Raw genomic sequence first — 20,678 nt, 5'->3', positions numbered from 1 at the left:
TGGGGTCACAAAGATTTAACCCATTTTCACAATAGTTTAAAATAATTTAAAGTTTTAAACTACATGTTTAATGCTTGAAACTTCAGTATAAAAAAAAAAGAAAAAGAAACTTCAGTATATTACTGTATTCACTTTATTATGTTCAACATATAATGTTAAATTTTAAAAATCAATTTATAAATAGGTCAAATTGCTATTTGTATATCTAGTTAATTCTACTTTAAAGTGCATACGGGTACACTTTCATTCAAGAAGTAAACATAAATGTAAATCTTTTTAAGCTAAATTATGCCATAGGATAACCCTGAAATTCACTTTCATTTTTTAAGCAGTTTCTTAACCAATGCATTGTAAAATACCTAAGGAAATAATTGTTTCAAATATATCCTCATATTATATAGGTAGTTACCTGTATGACACTGTCCCCAGGATTCATATCTGTATAAACATAGACATCATAGGATATTTCAGGGAAGGTTGGAGTGTTGTCATTTGCATCCAGCACCCGAATATTGACAATAACTGGCTCACTTTCTTGAACACCATCAAATGCTGTTATCTTTGGGGTAGAAAAATAAATTTAATAGAGAAGTCATGCAAATATAAGCAGTACATAATTCACTCCTACAGTTTGAAAATTTTCTCATATGTAATTTACAGTTTCAAAAGGATGCTAAAATGTTTGCTGATAAAAGGAAGTAATAAAACCATAATAGTACATATAATCAAAGTGTTTTAATGTGCTAGGAAGCAATTATGGAGGGTTCTGCTTGATTTTTATATATTGAATTCCAATCACATTTTCAATAACCTGATATATAAAATGTTCTAGAGGCTTGAAATGGGCCAATAACATTGCTAATTCTTAGGAATTAACTACTATTTAACCTTTAAAAAATGAATAGGGAAATACTCTTACATATTTTGTATATAATGCAATAGTTGCTTTTACAACAACATGCTTATATAATCAAGAAAGTAGGTGCCCTAAACATGTAATATCACTTTCTAATAATTCACGAAAATCACAAATTTTAAAGGACCCATTGGCATTCATTAAGAGTGACATCTTAGCTATATTATTAACTTTTAAAGAAAGTCTCACAAAAAGTCAGGTCTCTAACAACACCATTGTGGTCCTGAATGACTTCTGAGGTCTACTCTGTATCTAAGTTTTAACTGTAGATTTTAGGTCTTCTGGAACCTCTGAGTCTGCTGTATAAGTTTCTCCAGAAAAAACAAACAAAATTCTTACATAAATTCCATTTCCTATATTTTTCTATCAGCTCATTTTTTCCCCCTATATTTGAATAAAATCTAGCTCAGAAATTTGGATGATAAATAGAACTCCCTTTTTACCTCTATTCAGCCGTCAATCTCTCTCTGTTTCTTTCTCTTTCTCCTCCAGGTTAATCTAACCTAAGAATTCTTGCGGGGGCCTGTCCTGTGTATTATGTCTCAGTATTGAAAGTGTCTACCCCCCAGATGCCAGTAGCACTTTTTCATAAGAATAATAACCAAAAATCTCTCCGAAATTGCAAAATGGTTCTGGGCAGGGTGGTGGGAGCAGGAATCTTCCCTAGTGTGAACCACTGGCCTAACCTGAAAATGCAATAACAATAAATATATGAACAAATGTTAGAAAATAATTTTTACTTTGTTGATTCTACTTTATAATAGCTCAATTTAAGTCAATCGTGAGTAGATGGTGAAGACAGAGACTCCCATTTTTTTGTTTTCATCTCAAAATTTATCTTTCTTCCATTGGAAAGAATAGTAATAAAACTATATAAACTGAGAAAAAAGAAATACTTTTGAGGAAAATTTTATTATTTATATTCTCTGTTATTAATTGAACATACTGATTTTTTCTTTTCCAATCATTGACCTTTTCAGTTTTAAACAAACATCTCTTCCTCTTGCATACATATACATTTATATGTGTATATATGTATGTGTGTATATATATATATATAAAATCCTTTTACCGAAAAGGTGTAAGTTTGCTGTTCTTCCCTGTCCACCGGTTGAAGTAAGGTGAGGTATCGAGTGATTCCAGTCTGTGTGACAGTGAAGACTGAAGTGTAATCATTCAAAAAAAGATGAAGCTCTGGGTCTTTCGTCTTAAAAAAAAAAAAAGCCAATATTTAAAATGTTAATAAACAATATAGTTATTAGTTCATTACCTGGAAATTCATTTTTCAAATTTATTACAAGTATAACTACATTAAGAATTTTCTAAAGAAAAGAGAGATTCAACTAGAAATTTGTTCAGAGTTGAATAAAACTACCCAAAGATAATGACTCATTTGTGGAAAATACTTAAATAACTAAGTACTGGTATAATTAATGTGAATAAAAGCAAAAATAATAGGAAGAAGAATAAGACATAAAACAGTCTAATTGAATACATTCTTACTGATTATTTAATATCAATATTGTCCAGAACTTCACTGGACTTGAGAAATAAGAAATAAATGCAAGAAAAGGAAATTAGAGCCCAGAATTTTAGCTATATAATTTTACAATTACTTCATTTGTAGAAATAAATTGCACACATGCATATTATTATTCTGTTCTCATGTTTAATGTAAATTAGAAATAAAATTGGCTATGTATAATTCATTATAAATATTATGCTTGTTCTTTATTATTTTAATGTAATATTTATTTTGATTAAAATATTTCTGATGATTAAATTCAAATATTTGAACTGACACATTTTTGATAAAATGGTTTAGTAAAAAATGATATATACATAAAATGAAAGTGATTGCAAAAGTTCAAAACACAGGTAATTAACTAGGCATTGGAAATCCTTCGCAATCTTATTGCCATCTCTGAAAGATAAGGTATTAATATCTGCAATTCAGAGAGAGAACAAAGACATACAATGGGAAGGCTTGGACTGCTGTCTGCATGGTGGATAAGAAAGGAAGGTGCAGAGAACAAAAGGGGATTATTGAGAGAGTGTGGGCTATCAGGAAGGCTATAAAAAATAAGAACATACAGGGAGGTAAGGTGTTTCATAAATTATGGCAACTTTTAAAATACTATGGTGTGAAATGTGATTTAAAATCGCAGGTTACTTTTCTATCAGATATCATCAAAGGCTGAGGGCAGAGTAGACAGTCCAGAATTGTTCAACATATTGTTGATTAAAAAAAATTAGAAACTCCCATTTAAAAAAAATTTCTATGTAGAAGTGAGAAAGTTGAAATGCATGCTGCTATATTAAAAGGTGTGCATAACTTGACCCACAGACACTTTACATCTACCTGAAGTTTCAATATGTGTATATTTCAAATAACCTTGGAGTGAATAGTTTCATTTGAACCTGACATGTTATGTATTTATAGTATCTCATTAGGAGACATTACTTAGCCATATCATGGCAGCTTTCTTGTCCACAATTTTGACATGAGGTCAGTGTGCTATATTTATCTTGGAATATTAAAAAATGCTATAGACAATAATTTTCCATTGATCCATTTATTATAAAATAATCAAAGTTTTTAAGAGTTGGAAAAAGTCAAGAGGCTTCACACTGACATTATATTCTAGTGGACACTTCAACTGTTTTCATTTCAGTATTATAATCTCAGCAGCTCAGCATGGATAGGAAGCATGGCTGGGGTATTTGGTTAAATCAAATAAGTTATTTAATAAAAGGCTAAATTATTTTAAAAGGTAAATTGTGAAATACACATGAAAATATACTTTAAACCACATTTTGGGGATTCTTATTATATTTTAGAGCCAATTTTAATAAATTCAATTATTATTTTTAAATGATCACAAATTTTAGTTAGCCTGCATTTTTAGTTAAAAGAAAACTCAATAAATATAAGTAACTGCTCTTTTTTTAGTGTTTACCTATCAAGGTAAAATAACTAGACTTTTAAATTCATATAGTCTTTTCTGTTCTCTGTACCAACAATGATGCCTACAAATATAGCTTCTTTAACTCATATATTTACACTATGAGTAATCTAAGTAGGGCAAGTTTTGCTACATGATTAGATTGCCAAATGTTTACTTCTTTTTCTTCATTCAAATCCATCAGTCATTCTCTATTTCCTTTATAACCAATCCTCTCTCACTGTCTCTTCTTCCTTTCAACAGTAACCTCTGTTAGTAAATTTGTTAGATATATTCATTCACATACTCACCACATTTTAAGCATTTGTTATGTCAGGTGCTGTGATAATGCAATGCTGTAATGAGTGCTGGGTTGTAAACTAGTGCATGTATGTGTGACTGTGGTATGATTGTGTCACAAATCACACTATTTTGTGTATTTATGAAAAACAACAAGATTTTCATCATCAAGTGCTTCCCATTTGAAGATGATATAGATACCAGGACTTCATAAACAGGCTCTCTCATATTTGATAACAAGAAATACTAAAGAATTTTTGATAATTTAATTGTCTCTATTTCAAGTCCTTTTATAATAACTGGCTAGAATACTAAAATAACATTTCCCAGAACTGCAGACTGTTTTATGTAAATATATACATATAACATAATGCATAATGTTAGCATTGTACATGGCATGTTACAGCTCATTCCAATCTGCCTTGCATAGTGAATTTTTGGTTAAAATATAACTTTTGAAGCTAATTAATATTCAAAATAGTAACCTTTTAGAATTGATATATGTATGAAGCATGCATAGATGCTATGGGTTAATGTCTGAGCATTTAGCTGACAATCATCCAGTTGTCATTCAAAGTTTAACACCTTAGATTCATTTGTAATGATAACACTAGTTTCAGGTGTGGTGTATAACGAATGTAAATGGAAGAGAATACTCTGGTTTATTACTCTGATAGGGACAGTGTATTTTATGTAGTCCTTGTGTCAATTAATTTATTTAAAGTAAATAGTAGTTTTCTAGATCCAAATATACACAGAGGGCTGATTATGACAACAACTTTTTCCCAATAAACAGTAATATTATTTTACTCTAAAGTATACATGCCATAGATAGCAAAAGCACAATATATTAGTTTGTTGATTTGTGTATTATTTTCTGGGAGGGTAAAATAAACTCCAATATTTATTCACAGCACAAATAAAATTAATGCAAAAGTAAGCACATACACAAACACAAAGGTAAACTAACACACGAATGTAAAATTTAAAAATCCCACCACATAGAAGAAATATGTTCAAATATGACAGTTTATTGGATTTAAAACTAATTTTGGGTTTCCAATGAGACTAAAAATATGATATAACAAATTCATGCACACACAAGAAAATATGCATCCTCATATATATGCACACACAACACAGAGATGTATATGTACATATATATATATACATATATACATAACTGCATACTTATGTGCATACATATAAATTATAAAGCATAGCAAGAAAATGCTAAAAATTTAATCTCATCTGTCAAATTGAATTAGTTGACAGTAGTTTTCTGAAGTACCTTGTTTAAAGTGTTCAACCCTCACATTAGGATCTTTGAAAGAATATGATGAATTGTTAATAGTTCATGAATTAAAAAAAAATAATAGTTTACATGCAGTTTGAATTCTACACAATTTCATACTACTATTACCAATAATATGTAAATAAGTTTAGATTGCATATATATCTTAATAATTTTTAATAAATTATAATGAAGTAATTGTCTAGTTTTTTTTTTTTTAGTGAAACAAAAAAGAACAAAGAAGTGAATCACAGCAATTAACATAAAAACAAACACAAAATTAACAACTAGTACCTACAGGAACACCACCCGGCAGAACCTATATGCAAATTAAACATTAAATGAAAAAATGTAAATGTAAATGACCACAAATATATATATGGCATACAAGTATAACTAGTAAAAAGCCAATAAACCTCCAAACAAACAAACAAAAACCATTTTCCAGTTCATCTAAACTAACAACTTTTTTGAAGGTGTATTTTTCCCTAATATTTTGATACATCATAACCTATGTATGATAGCATAGCAATATTTATAAAGTATATATGCACATTATACCATTAAAAGTGTAATGTATTAAACTTCAGGGATACCTTTATTTTGAAACAGTAGCACTATATAGAGATGCAAATTGATTTGGGATAATAAATGGATCACTGCTTTTCTGAAAGCTAAAGCATAACCTCTATTGATTATTATTGTGTTTTTTTAATATCTAGAATTCAATGAGCAATTTCAGTGGTTCTGCCAAAGAAAACCTGGTGGGTTCCAGACATGCCTCTTGTGCAGTACTCGCTCTATGTATATTCTGGACTATTATAAAACATTGGGTAAGAATGGTTAAAAAGAATCATAAATGTAATTCATATGTATATTACATATGTATATTACATACACACATATATTTACACATCTATGTATATGTTGATATCTATATATCTATAAGAAGGAACATTAGCACAAATATTGTTGTCTATGTTTTTTACTTTTCATGTGACTTAAGATTCCTTCTGACTCAACATCTACATGCTAACACTACAAACCACCAATCTCTGCTACTAGTTCCTAAAATTTTGTCTTTTTTTCTACTGAATTGAACAGATAAAACAACTTAATTTTTGGAAAAACAGACCTAAGTCTGTCTCCTTAGCATCTGCCCTGTGGCATAGCTGTGCTCAAGAAAACCAGCTCCTGCAATGACCACTTCTCTTCATGGCTGATGCTTTATCTCCATTCTGTTTGGCAATACCTGTATGAGGTGATGCATCTTTGTTTTTATTCTTAAATCCTTTATCCCTATGCTGATTAATTTCACTAATATTGACATTCAAAAATTGCTAGAATTTACCATGTAGTAAAATTCTTGCCTGCAAACTAAAAGTGCCTTTAAGCTTTCTTTTGTTAATACAGATCTTAAAATAGCCTAACAATAAATGTATTTTACTTCTGAGAAACAAAGAACACTTGGCTTGAGGGAAAACTCTGATTCAGAAGCAGGTAAATTCATCTTCAAACATATCACTGACTAGTCTAAAGATGTATACTGTGTACGGGCAAATGGAAGATATAAAGAATAATGGCCAAGTTACAAGAATGCTGGCTTCAACTTAATGTGATAGTTTTCTAGGAATTAGTTGTCTAACCATGGAATGAGCCATACTCTGAAACAGTTAATTCAACATCATTAGAATTGTTGATACATATACCAAGATATTATCATTCCTTTACTCATGCCTGGACTTACTAGTTCATTAAACAACTACTAGAACATACTAGTGGAGAAGGCAATGGCACCCCGCTCCAGCACTCTCGCCTGGGAAATCCCATGGACGGAGGAGCCTGGCAGGCTAAGTCCATGGGGTCTCGAAGAGTCGGACATGACTGAGCGACTTCACTTTCACTTTTCACTTTCATGCACTGGAGAAGGAAATGGCAACCCACTCCAATATTCTTGCCTGGAGGATCCGAGGGACGGGAGCCTGGTGGGCTTATGTCTATGGGGTCGCACAGAGTCAGACACGACTGATGTGACTTAGCAGCAGCAGCAGCAGAACATACTAGGGCTTCCCTGGTGAATCAGATGGTAAAGCATCTGCTTGCAATGCGGGAGACCCGGGTTCATTCCCTTGGGAAATGGCAACCCACTCCAGTACTCTTGCCTGGAAAATTCCATGGACAGAGGAGCCTGATAGGCTACAGTCCACGGGGTCGCAAAGAATTGGACACGACTGAGTGACTTCACTTCACAGAACATACTAAGTTCTGGGAACAGTGTAAGATTTTTAGGGTACAAAAGTTATTAAGATTTAGGATCTATCCTCAAGGGATTTAAATTCAATGAGGGAAAAGACACATGCAATGATGTAAATAGAACTTCAGAGAAATTCATCAAAAAGAGACATGCAACTCAACAGAGAATCATAATCTAGAAAAGATTCTTAAATGAGAGGATGTGTGCATGCTAAGTTGCTTCAGTCATGTCTGACTCTTGGCAACCCTATGCACTGTAGCCCACCAGGCCTTTTTCTGTTCATGGGATTCTCCAGGCAAGAATATTGGAGTGGGTTGCAACGCCCTCCTCCAGGGGATCTTCCCAACCCAGGAGTCAAACCCACATCTCTTGTCTCCTGCACTGGCAGGCAGGGTCTTCACCACTAGTACTACCTGGGAAATCCCAAATGAGAGGATGTCTGAGCTAAATTCCAAACACTGAGCATAAGTTATCCAAACTAATTTGTGTAATGGAAGATGAAAGATTTCCAAAAAGTGAAAGTAACAAACAAGAGGTAATTAGATACACAGCAGTTTGGTGTAACTCAAGAAACTACAAGCAGTACTTCCTCAGTGGTCCAGTGGTTAAGAATCCACCTGCTAATGCAGAGGACACAGGTTTGATCCCTAGTGCAGCAAGATCCCACATGTAAGGAGGCAACTAAGTCAGTGCGCCAAAACTACAGATCCCGCCCTTGAGCCTAAATTTCTGAGCCTGCGTGTTGCAACCTCTGAAGCCCGCATGCCTGAGAGCCTGTGCCCCACAGCAAGATAACCCACACCTTAATGAGACGTTCATGTACCACAACTAGAGACTAGCCCTTGCTTGCTGCAACTAGAGAAAGCCCAAGGGCAGCAAGTAAGACCCAGTGCAGCCATAAATAAATGAAAATTTTAAAAATAAATAAATAAAGGAAACTACAAATATTTGCTAAATGTAAATAGATGGAAGTTTTAGAAAATGTTCAGATATCAAGTAACAGAGAGCCATGCACATGAGCTTGAAATTTCTTCTGCAAAGAACTTCATGCAGCAAAGTCATGAAAGCATACTACACAGAGGTCTGATATAGTCAGACCTGAACTTTGAATAAATAACTTTAGTAGCTGAGTGAAAGATGGGTCTGAGTAAGAATTAAAAAAAAATAGAAGCAAGAGGATGAGGAGGCAATTTTAATAAAAGACAAATAGGTTGTAAGAGTGGAGAGAAAGAGAGTCAGGAAATATTCAGAGGACAAAACAGGAAGATTTTAAAGATTTCTTAATTGTCTCAAAGTGAAAGTGAAAGTCACTCAGTCATGTCTGACTCTCCATGGAATTATCCAGGCCAGAATACTGGAAGGGTAATTGTTCCCTTCTCCAGGGGATCTTCCCAACCTAGGGATGGAAGCCAGGTCTCCTGCATCGCAGGCAGATTTTTTACCATCTGAACCACCAAGGAAGCCCAGGAATACTGAAGTGGATAGCCTATCCCTTCTCCAGCAGATCTTCCCAACCCAGGAATCGAACCAGGGTCTCCTGCATTGCAGGCAGATTCTTTACCAGCTGAGCTAGCAGAGAAGCCCATGAGGTGATATATTTGCCTCTAAAAAGTAATTGAATTCACTCTAGAAGTTAAATCTTTTCATCTAATATTTTAGATGAAAATAATTGTTTATATTCATTTAGTATTTTGTCTCAAGTAAACAAAAATCAAAGACAGCTCCTACGTTTCAAGCTGGAGCGGCAACAATAAAGTGTAAAATCAATTTCTAAAGAAGGGACTTTAATAGAACATTTCACATAGTATAGGAAGTGGGATTAAACTATGTTTAATATTCTGTGGACCTAAGAGTATGGATCTAAATAATAAATATGACCAGATAGACATTGTTTAAGTATTTGACATTTCTATGAACCATATTAGTTATGTCTCTCTCCATGTACGTGGCTTCATTTCAGGGAAATTTTCTCTCCCTCTGCATTATCGCCAGCTCCAAGTGAAGGAGCTGGCCAAGGTAGTAGTGATTGATATCTTTTTGGGTCATTGGTGTTTGAACAAAAGGCAGCAACTAGTGAACATAAGGCTCACAGTATTTTACCAGCTATCACACGGAGGAACTACGAGTCAAGCCTGTTTATATAACTCCAGAGCACAGACTCTAAAGAACTACAATGTGCTGTCCCAACCCTTGGAAACATTCGAGAGTATTTAGCAGGCTAACTGACTTGCAAGTCTCCAGAGCAGAATTCTAAGTAGTGTTTTCCAAAAGTTTCAGAGTCAGGAGCTCTCTCTACCCTAACTCAGTAATAACTTGAAATCCCTCTATCCTTTTCAAAGTCCCTTTAACTCAACTTTAACATTTTAAATTTTAAAGTGAATGACAATCCAGGAAAGAATATGTGCAAGCAAGCATAGGGCTTAGTACCCAACCATTAAATAATATAAACACACCAAGAAACTACAAGCACATAAATTTTGCTATTTAGGGAAAAACTAAAGCTACAATTTTTTCAGGATTTAACTTGTGTTCATGTGTTCATGAAAGTGCGTCTTAAACTATTATGTTTCCAAACTGACTTATCACTGCTTAAAATGATTATGCATTCAAAATAAAAAGAAAACAAGGGAAAAAAAATCCACACCAAAAGCTGTGGGACATCACCAGGCCTAAAAAATATATATTAGCTTAGCCTGGATAACACTTCTTAAGTTGGCTCTGTGAATTTTCTAGTGAGTATTCACTAAATGACATGAGACTCATGAAACACATTGAACTTTAGGAGATCCCTAAACCTTCTCTGAACTGGGATGTGAAACTGTGTATGTATAAGCACTTTAACAGGAAGAGTTGAAAGCATTGACAGCTGTTAGCATAGTCAGACTACAGTCAGAATGTATAAAACCGAAAGGCTACTGATTTTAATCAGTAACTTTCTTTCCCATAGACCTTGACTCAAGGTCTAACTCCACCATTTACTAATGCTGTGATCAGAGTAAAGGCATTATTTAAAATTGCTTTAATTTCCCCTTCTGCAATATGTAAAATTGCACTATCATGTTTGCTGTGAGATTTAAGGGAATTAATGCAAGATAAAGCACTTATTAAATTGTCTGGCAGGTATTGCCCTTTCATGAGGCAGAGGAACTAAAGAGCCTTTTGATGAGGGTGAAAGAAAAGAGTGAAAAATCTGGCTTAAAATTCAGTGTTTAAAAAACTAAGATCATGGCATCCAGGCACATCACTTCATGGCAAATAGAAGGAGAAAAGGTGTAAGCAGTGACATTTTCTCTTCTTAGGCTCTAAAATCACTGCAGATGGTGATGGTGGGCATGAAATTAGAAGACAATTGCTCTTGGAAGGAAAGCTATGACAAACCTAGACTATCTATTAAAAAACAAAGATCATTTTGCTGACAAAGGTCCATATAGCTAAAGCTACGGTCTTTCCAGTAGTCATGTGCAGATGTGAGAGCTGAACCATGAAGAAGGCAGAACACAGAAGAACTGATGCTTTTGAACTGTGATATTGGAAAAGAGTCAAGAGTCCCTTGGACTGCAAGGAGATCACATCAGTCAATACTAAAGGAAATCAACCCTGAATATTCATTGAAAACACTGATGCTGAAGCTCCAATACTTTGGCCACCTGATGAGAACAGCTGACAGTGGAAAAGATCCTGATGCTGGGAAAGATCAAAGGCAGAAGGAGAAGAGGGAGACAGAGGAGTAGATGATTGGATGACATCACTGATTCAATGGACATAAACTTGGGGAAATTCCAGATGGTGAAAGACAGGGAGCCCTGGCATGGTGCAGTTCATGGGGTGGCATAGAGTTGTACATGACTTAGCGACTGAACAACCACGGGTGGGTATTAAGAACTCAATGTGAGTTAGCTATTGTTAAAACAACAAATGAGGGAGATTGAGAAGGACAAGAAAGCTAGGATGAGAATAAAGAAAGCGGAGAAAGACATAAAAAGTAAAATAAAACACTTACTGAGAAGTGGAGTGCATGCAAGAGTTGTCACAGACATTGCTAAGGGTTACAATTTTTTTCCAGAAAGAGAAAAGAAATCTGGAAGTACTCTTGTAATTTACTAAACTGTTGACAAAACTCCATGTTATGAGATTTTAGGGACATTCTAGAGCTATGCTGTCCAGTTAGCAGCATGTGGTTATTCACATTAAAAATAATTCAAGTTAAACAAAATGCTATAATTACATTTCAGTCTAGTTACATTTCCAATGCTCCATAGCAACACAGGGTTAGTAGCTACTGTGGTGGGCAGCATCGCTATAGAATATTTCCACCATCACAAAGTTTTATTGGATGCTATTGAAATGGGACAGTCCCTTGGACTGCAAGGAGATCCAACCAGTCCATCCCAAAGGAGATCAGTCCTGGGTGTTCTGTCCTGGGTGTTCATTGGAAGGACTGATTGCTGAGGCTGAAACTCCAATACTTTGGCCACCTCATGCGAAGAGTTGACTCATTGGAAAAGACCCTGATGCTGGGAGGAATTGGGGGCAGGAGGAGAAGGGGACTATAGAGGATGAGATGGTTGAATGGCATCACCGACTCGATGGACATGAGTTTGAGTAAACTCCGGGAGTTGGTGATGGACAGGGAGGCCTGGTGTGCTGCGATTCATGGGGTCACAGAGTCGTAAACGACTGAGCGACTGAACTGAACTGAACTGAAATGGGAGAAATTGCTAAGTTGGAATTTTTTAAGCCGCAAGTGACAGAAATGTATGTTAAAGAAAAGAAAGATATGTTGGGAAATAATGTGGTAGGTTAGAAAATAAAAGGAAAATCTTTAAGAATTAGTGTAAATCTGGGGACATTGTAACCTAAAAAATGGGGACTCTGGAAGGACTCCTTTTTGTGTGTCTCTGTCAGACTTCATTGTCTCCCACTGACCATGAGCTTTCTCCATGATGTCAGCAAACTGGGCTACAAAGAGTTCAGATTCATTTCCACTTTAATACATGAAGCCACAGTCCAATTCTTTTTTTTTTTTTTTCTTTCAATCCCTGGATGGACTCAGATTGAACTGGTAAAGATTTTCTGTCCATTCTTTGTAGCAGTCACTGTAGCTAAGGAGGTAAAATACTCTGATCTGTTCAGTTTGGATAATTTCCCACTGCCTTAGCAAGTGTCAGTACCAGAAAAACAGAGGACAATGATGCATGGAGTGGAACAGTGTTAGCATCACAACAGTCATTGGCGGAAGTGTGGGGGGGTCAGCTGCCCCAAATGTGTTTTCTTTAGTAACATAAATCTCAGAAAAGTCTCCCAAATCGCATCCCAGAGCTGCTTGCATGATTTTTTATTCTTATTGTATAATGCCATTATTTTTCCCTATCAGTAATAATGTAGTTTTCAACACATGTTAATTAAAAAGATTGCTCTGGTATTTTAGCAAACTGCAAGTGAAATATTCATTTCCAGTACCATACTGTCTTGATGACTGTGGCTTTGTAGTAGAGTCTGAAGTCAGGCAGGTTGATTCCTCCAGTTCCATTCTTCTTTCTCAAGATTACTTTGGCTATTCGAGGTTTTTTGTATTTCCATACAAATTGTGAAATTCTTTGGTCTAGTTCTGTGAAAAATACCGTTGGTAGCTTGATAGGGATTGCATTGAATCTATAGATTGCTTTGGGTAGAATAGCCATTTTGACAATATTGATTCTTCCAATCCATGAACACGGTATGTTTCTCCATCTGTTTGTGTCCTCTTTGATTTCTTTCATCAGTGTTTTATAGTTTTCTATGTATAGGTCTTTTGTTTCTTTAGGTAGATATACTCCTAAGTATTTTATTCTTTTTGTTGCAATGGTGAATGGTATTGTTTCCTTAATTTCTCTTTCTGTTTTTTCATTGTTAGTATATAGGAATGCAAGGGATTTCTGTGTGTTAATTTTATATCCTGCAACTTTACTATATTCATTGATTAGTTCTAGTAATTTTCTGGTAGAGTCTTTAGGGTTTTCTATGTAGAGGATCATGTCATCTGCAAACAGTGAGAGTTTCACTTCTTCTTTTCCTATCTGGATTCCTTTTACTTCTTTTTCTGCTCTGATTGCTGTGGCCAAAACTTCCAACACTATGTTGAACAGTAGTGGTGACAGTGGGCACCCTTGTCTTGTTCCTGATTTCAGGGGGAATGCTTTCAATTTTTCACCATTGAGGGTGATGCTTGCTGTGGGTTTGTCATATATGGCTTTTATAATGTTGAGGTATGTTCCTTCTATTCCTGCTTTTTGGAGAGTTTTAATCATAAATGAGTGTTGAATTTTGTCAAAGGCTTTCTCTGCATCTATTGAGATAATCATATGGTTTTTATCTTTCAATTTGTTAATGTGGTGTATTACGTTGATTGATTTGCGGATATTGAAGAATCCTTGCATTCCTGGGATAAAGCCCACTTGGTCGTGGTGTATGATTTTTTTAATATGTTGTTGGATTCTGTTTGCTAGAATTTTGTTAAGGATTTTTGCATCTATGTTCATCAGTGATATTGGCCTGTAGTTTTCTTTTTTTGTGGCATCTTTGTCTGGTTTTGGAATTAGGGTGATGGGGGCCTCATAGAATGAGTTTGGAAGTTTACCTTCTTCTGCAATTTTCTGGAAGAGTTTGAGTAAGGTAGGTGTTAGCTCTTCTCTAAATTTTTGGTAGAATTCAGCTGTGAAGCCATCTGGTCCTGGGCTTTTGTTTGCTGGAAGATTTTTGATTACACTTTCGATTTCCTTGCCTGTGATGGGTCTGTTAAGATCTTCTATTTCTTCCTGGTTCAGTTTTGGAAAGTTATACTTTTCTAAGAATTTGTCCATTTCATCCAAGTTGTCCATTTTATTGGCATAGAGCTGCTGGTAGTAGTCTCTTATGATCCTTTGTATTTCAGTGTTGTCTGTTGTGATCTCTCCATTTTCATTTCTAATTTTGTTAATTTGGTTCTTGTCTCTTTGTTTCTTAATGAGTCTTGCTAATGGTTTGTCAATTTTGTTTATTTTTTCAAAAAACCAGCTTTTAGCTTTGTTGATTTTTGCTATGGTCTCTTTAGTTTCTTTTGCATTTATTTCTGCCCTGATTTTTAAGATTTCTTTCCTTCTGCTAACCCTGGGGTTCTTCATTTCTTCCTTCTCTAATTGCTTTAGGTGTAGAGTTAGGTTATTTATTTGGCCTTTTTCTTGTTTCTTGATGTAAGCCTGTAATGCTATGAACTTTCCCCTTAGCACTGCTTTTACAGTGTCCCATAGGTTTTGGGTTGTTGTGTTTTCATTTTCATTCATTTCTATACATATTTTGATTTCTTTTTTGATTTCTTCTATGATTTGTTGGTTATTCAGAAGTGTGTTATTTAGCCTCCATGTGTTTGAATTTTTAACAATTTTTTTCCTGTAATTGAGATCTAATCTTACTGCACTGTGGTCAGAAAAGATGACTGGAATGATTTCAATTTTTTTGAATTTTCCAAGACCAGATTTATGGCCCAGGATGTGATCTATTCTGGAGAAGGTTCCGTGTGCACTTGGAACAGAATAGAAAGCCCAGAGATAAATCCACGAACCTATGGACACCTTATCTTTGACAAAGGAGGCAAGGATATACAATGGAAAAAAGACAACCTCTTTAACAAGTGGTGCTGGGAAAACTGGTCAACCACTTGTAAAAGAATGAAACTAGAACACTTTCTAACACCATACACAAAAATAAACTCAAAATGGATTAAAGATCTAAATGTAATACCAGAAACTATAAAACTCCTAGAGGAGAACATAGGCAAAACACTCTCTGACATAAATCACAGCAAGATCCTCTATGACCCACCTCCCAGAATATTGGAAATAAAAGCAAAACTAAACAAATGGGATCTAATGAAACTTAAAAGCTTTTGCATTACAAAGGAAACTATAAGTAAGGTGAAAAGACAGCCGTCAGATTGGGAGAAAATAATAGCAAATGAAGAAACAGACAAAGGATTAATCTCAAAAATATACAAGCAACTCCTGAAGCTCAATTCCAGAAAAATAAATGACCCAATCAAAAAATGGGCCAAAGAACTAAACAGACATTTCTCCAAAGAAGACATACAGATGGCTAACAAACACATGAAAAGGTGCTCAACATCACTCATTATTAGAGAAATGCAAATCAAAACCACAATGAGGTACCATTACACGCCAGTCAGGATGGCTGCTATCCAAAAGACTACAAGCAATAAATGCTGGAGAGGGTGTGGAGAAAAGGGAACCCTCTTACACTGTTGGTGGGAATGCAAACTAGTACAGCCACTATGGAAAACAGTGTGGAGATTCCTTAAAAAACTGGAAATAGAACTGCCATATGACCCAGCAATCCCACTTTTGGGCATACACACTGAGGAAGCCAGATCTGAAAGAGACACGTGCACCCCAATGTTCATTGCAGCACTGTTTATAATAGCCAGGACATGGAAGCAACCTAGATGCCCATCAGCAGATGAATGGATAAGGAAGCTGTGGTACATATACACCATGGAATATTACTCAGCTGTCAAAAAGAATTCATTTGAATCAGTCCTAATGAGATGGATGAAACTGGAGCCCATTATACAGAGTGAAGTAAGCCAGAAAGATAAAGAACATTACAGCATACTAACACATATATATGGAATTTAGAAAGATGGTAATGATAACCCTATATGCAAAACAGAAAAAGAGACACAGAAATACAGAACAGACTTTTGAACTCTGTGGGAGAATGTGAGGGTGGGATGTTTCAAAAGAACAGCATGTATACTATCTATGGTGAAACAGATCACCAGCCCAGGTGGGATGCATGAGACAAGTGCTCGGGCCTGGTGCACTGGGAAGACCCAGAGGAGTCGGGTGAAGAGGGAGGTGGGAGGGGGGATCGGGATGGGGAATAAGTGTAAATCTATGGCTGATTCATATCAATGTATGACAAAACCCACTGAAATGTTGTGAAGTAATTAGCCTCCAACTAATAAAAAAATTAAAAAAAAAAAAAAAAGAAATATTCATTTCCTTCTTTCTACTGAATATCTATAAACTGAAAAAGAACAGTTGCTGAGTCAAACAGTATTTTTTTTTTTCATAACCTTGATAGGGAATTGAATTACAACACTAAGATTTTCATTTATGCTGACGTTCTTCTCTGTTCTATAACTCATGCAATTATATCTTTATTATACCTCCTACTGGCATACATATACTAAGAGACGTGTTAACAAAATGAGAGCAAAAATCATGTTTAACTTACATCTTCTATATCCTTGTCCAGAGCTACAATTCTTAGAGGGGTGGTCAAATTCAGACTGTCTGAAATAGTTGCTCCCACTGGAGCAGATTCCAGAATATAGCCTTGATAACTGGGCATTGTGAAATACGGACTCTGATTGTTTTCATCCAGTATTTCAACATGTAGACTGGCAAAAGCGGGAAGAGGATGACCATTGTCCTGTTCAGCCTAAAACAAAGTAAAAAAAAAAAAGATTAAAACACATGTTACAGAATCCTTTTAGAGTGCCATTTTTCATACTATATATATAAGGATTCTCTTTTTAATTGGTGTCATTACAGAAAGAACCACTTTAAAGTTAAAGAACCACTGGAAAACACGGGGAAATGGAAGTCCAGAGAGGCTTCATCAGTTTTTGTTTTCCTGTCCTCCAACCCAGTGTATATTTTAAAAAGAAAAAAGAAATCACTGCAATGAACTTTCATTATCTGTCATTGCTTACTACTAGGAGAAATAATAGTACTTAAATAGTTAGAAAACCACAAAGTGAACACATTAACTGAATTGCTGATAAAATATTTAAATAAAAGACAAAGATTCATAACTCATAAAAACTATTGTTTTTATTTTTGTCTTTTTCATGTCTTCTTATTCCTCACTAATAATTAAATCCCCAAATAATTCAAAATTCTACATAAACTTAATAGATTAAGTCTACATTTGTTGCCCATGGAAAGTCCTCAGAAAACCCTTATAAAGGACAGGGACAATTTAAATAAAATATTTACTTTTAGTAGCAGTAGAAATTTCAATATTAGTTAACCATAAATATGTTATTCAGGTAAAATAAATGTTTCTGCATTGGGAACTTTTTTATTTTTTTCACTTTTCTTCTATTAAGTTTAAGAAATTGATGACAATTTATGGTTCCAATAAATTTTCCTAGGTAATCTCCACACACATGTTATAAATGGGTAAACATCAACCTTTAACATCAACTCTTGACATCCTGTGGTTTTTTTTTTGTTTGTTTTTAAGCATCTTACTATACATCTATACACATATTTTATAAGGAAAAATTTTACCACAACTGACCTCTATAAAATCTTCTCCAAACTTTAGAAGTAATCATTGACATAATTTAGTGACATATATATACCAAGAGATGTGTTTTATATATATATTTCAAAATAGATTCAAATTCTGTTATAATTTTTATTGATATGTTCCCCCCGTTTTTGCAGTAGTTGTATTTTGAAACCAAATAAGAGTTAAAGTTAAATCTTTTCTTTTAAATCTCAGAGTGCTTTCCTATGTGATACAGTGACATTTGGCCATGAAAGTTTATAAGCAGTTTGATGCATATCTCTGTTTAATATCAGGCCTCTTTTTGTCTTTGTTCAGTCGCTCAGTTGTGTCCTCTTTGCAACTCCAAGGACTTCAGCATGCCAGGCTTCTCTGTCCTCACTCTTATCCTTACCATTGAAGATAATTTTCTCTTTTTTCTCTTGTAATGTACCAATTTTATTCATTGGAGGGCAGGTGACAAATCACAGTGATGTTGGTAGTATCAGTGAGTTTGCACCAGGAAAAATCACTTCACATTATTATTATTATTAAAAATATTTGAAACACATTTATGCTAATTTTAACAATGAAATTATGATAATTAATAAACCCATTGTTAATCTTATATAAAGGATTGATTTAGAAGAAAAATTTCTTTGTTTTTTACCATTTTCATAACAATTTCAATATATTAGATTTCCTTTATAATATTATATAATTTATTTTCTGTATTTAAATTTTCATCTGAGAGTGGATTGTCAGAATGCTTCTGGGCATAAAATGTTTATGAGTCCCTGCTCTGCATTAAAGACAATAGTACTGGAAATAATGTGTAACCTTTTATGTAACATTGTATCCTTCTCTCATAACCATATGTGCTCCTGACACCACCAGCCTGGATAAATTCTTTTTGTATCCAGCTGTTGTGATTAATTTGTGCTGAGACTTGGATGTTCTAGAAATCCCCCCTGTGACTTAGAGCAGGCTTTCTGGACACAGCTGACCAGGGTAAAAGGTATAATCCCTGACTAGAAAATATCACCTTTCACTGTAGGAAACTAATTGGTCCACATGGGGTTCCAACCCAATGACCTTAATCTGATTGAAGCAGGAACAGTTCATACACAGAAGTCATTTTTGAACAAGACATTTGAAGAGACATTTTCTCTCTCCCTTTATTTTGTTTCTAATTGTTCTGAAAGTCATTATGTTATATCCTGGACACACTAGTAATGCTATGAAAAGTAACACATTTCATACACATACACAATTTATGGATGGTGAGGGGAAAAGAAAAAGCAAACTATATAATAATGAAAGATTTTATTTTACATTCAACTCATATGCTGCTAATTTTTACTGCCAGCTGTGAAGGCAGGAAAACATGTATTATTTGCATAATGGAAACAAAATGATCCAACAGAAAAAGGAAAAAAAAACTAAATTAGATCTCTGGAGACAATTGATTTCCCCATATCTTTAAAAATAACGTGTAAAGACTCTTTCTATTATCTCTCTAAGTTTAGTTTGCTGTTAATATGACTACTATCTTTGGATTGCTACTATATATTTTGCCCTCTTTGGGGTATTTCAGATGTGCCAACTAGGTTTCTGTCTCCAAAGTCCACATTCTTAATCTCTATATTATTTTGCTGCTCTAAATTGAAAACATATACTTTTATGTTGATGAAAAAACAAAAAGGTTAGTTTTATGTTAAAGGTCACACCACATCTAAGTCCCATACAGAGTAGGGCCCAGACTCAGGTCTCCTGATTTATGAGAGGCTATGCAGGAACATTCACCACATGATTCTCTTAATTTAGATAATGTAAATGAATATCCAAATGTAAGATTAATGGAAGGAGAGAAAATTAATAGATACTCCAGATAGAATTACAGTTAAAATATGTCGCTTAATACTATTATGCTTTTCTCTTTAGAGGGCTCATGCATGAAACCTTTCATCCAATCATCTCTTCTTCTATATAAAAAAAAAATAGGAATTCTCAGAAGTCTGACATAGTCTGCCCCTCTGTAGTTGCTAGTGAATGAGATGAGAGGCATGAAAAAGCAGGGTATGGTAGTATTTAAAAAATCACCTATTTTTCTGGAATTGAGCTGCAGGAGTTGCTTGTATATTTTTGAGATTAATCCTTTGTCTGTTTCTTCATTTGCTATTATTTTCTCCCAATCTGAGGGCTGTCTTTTCACCTTACTTATAGTTTCTTTTGTAGTGCAAAAGCTTTTAAGTTTCATTAGATCCCATTTGTTTAGTTTTGCTTTTATTTCCAATATTCTGGGAGGTGGGTCATAGAGGATCTTGCTGTGATTTATGTCGGAGAGTGTTTTGCCTATGTTCTCCTCTAGGAGTTTTATAGTTTCTGGTCTTACATTTAGATCTTTAATCCATTTTGAGTTTATTTTTGTGTATGGTGTTAGAAAGTGTTCTAGTTTCATTCTTTTACAAGTGGTTGACCAGTTTTCCCAGCACCACTTGTTAAAGAGGTTGTCTTTTTTCCATTGTATATCCTTGCCTCCTTTGTCAAAGATAAGGTGTCCATAGGTTCATGGATTTATCTCTGGGCTTTCTATTCTGTTCCATTGGTCTATATTTCTGTCTTTGTGCAAGTACCACACTGTCTTGATGACTG

At 34.5% G+C, this 20,678-nt stretch overlaps 1 protein-coding gene across 1 annotated transcript in view; it reads right to left on the bottom strand.

Annotated features, from left to right (window-relative positions):
• PCDH15 (protocadherin related 15) overlaps nucleotides 1–20,678 on the bottom strand; it is a 1,264,171-nt gene that overhangs the window by 321,779 nt on the left and 921,714 nt on the right. Inside the window, exons 13-15 of the mRNA XM_043926323.1 lie at nucleotides 16,980–17,186; nucleotides 1,989–2,123; nucleotides 410–559 (exon numbers count right to left, since the gene is read on the bottom strand). Of these exons, the coding sequence (XP_043782258.1) occupies nucleotides 410–559; nucleotides 1,989–2,123; nucleotides 16,980–17,186 (492 nt within the window). The remainder of the gene's footprint in view (nucleotides 1–409; nucleotides 560–1,988; nucleotides 2,124–16,979; nucleotides 17,187–20,678) is intronic.

Source organism: Cervus elaphus, chromosome 15, assembly GCF_910594005.1.
Source record: "Cervus elaphus chromosome 15, mCerEla1.1, whole genome shotgun sequence".
Classification (NCBI taxonomy): Eukaryota; Metazoa; Chordata; class Mammalia; order Artiodactyla; family Cervidae; genus Cervus; species Cervus elaphus.
Note: the sequence above shows the minus strand (reverse complement) of the source record. Positions and strands in the feature narration are given on the sequence as shown.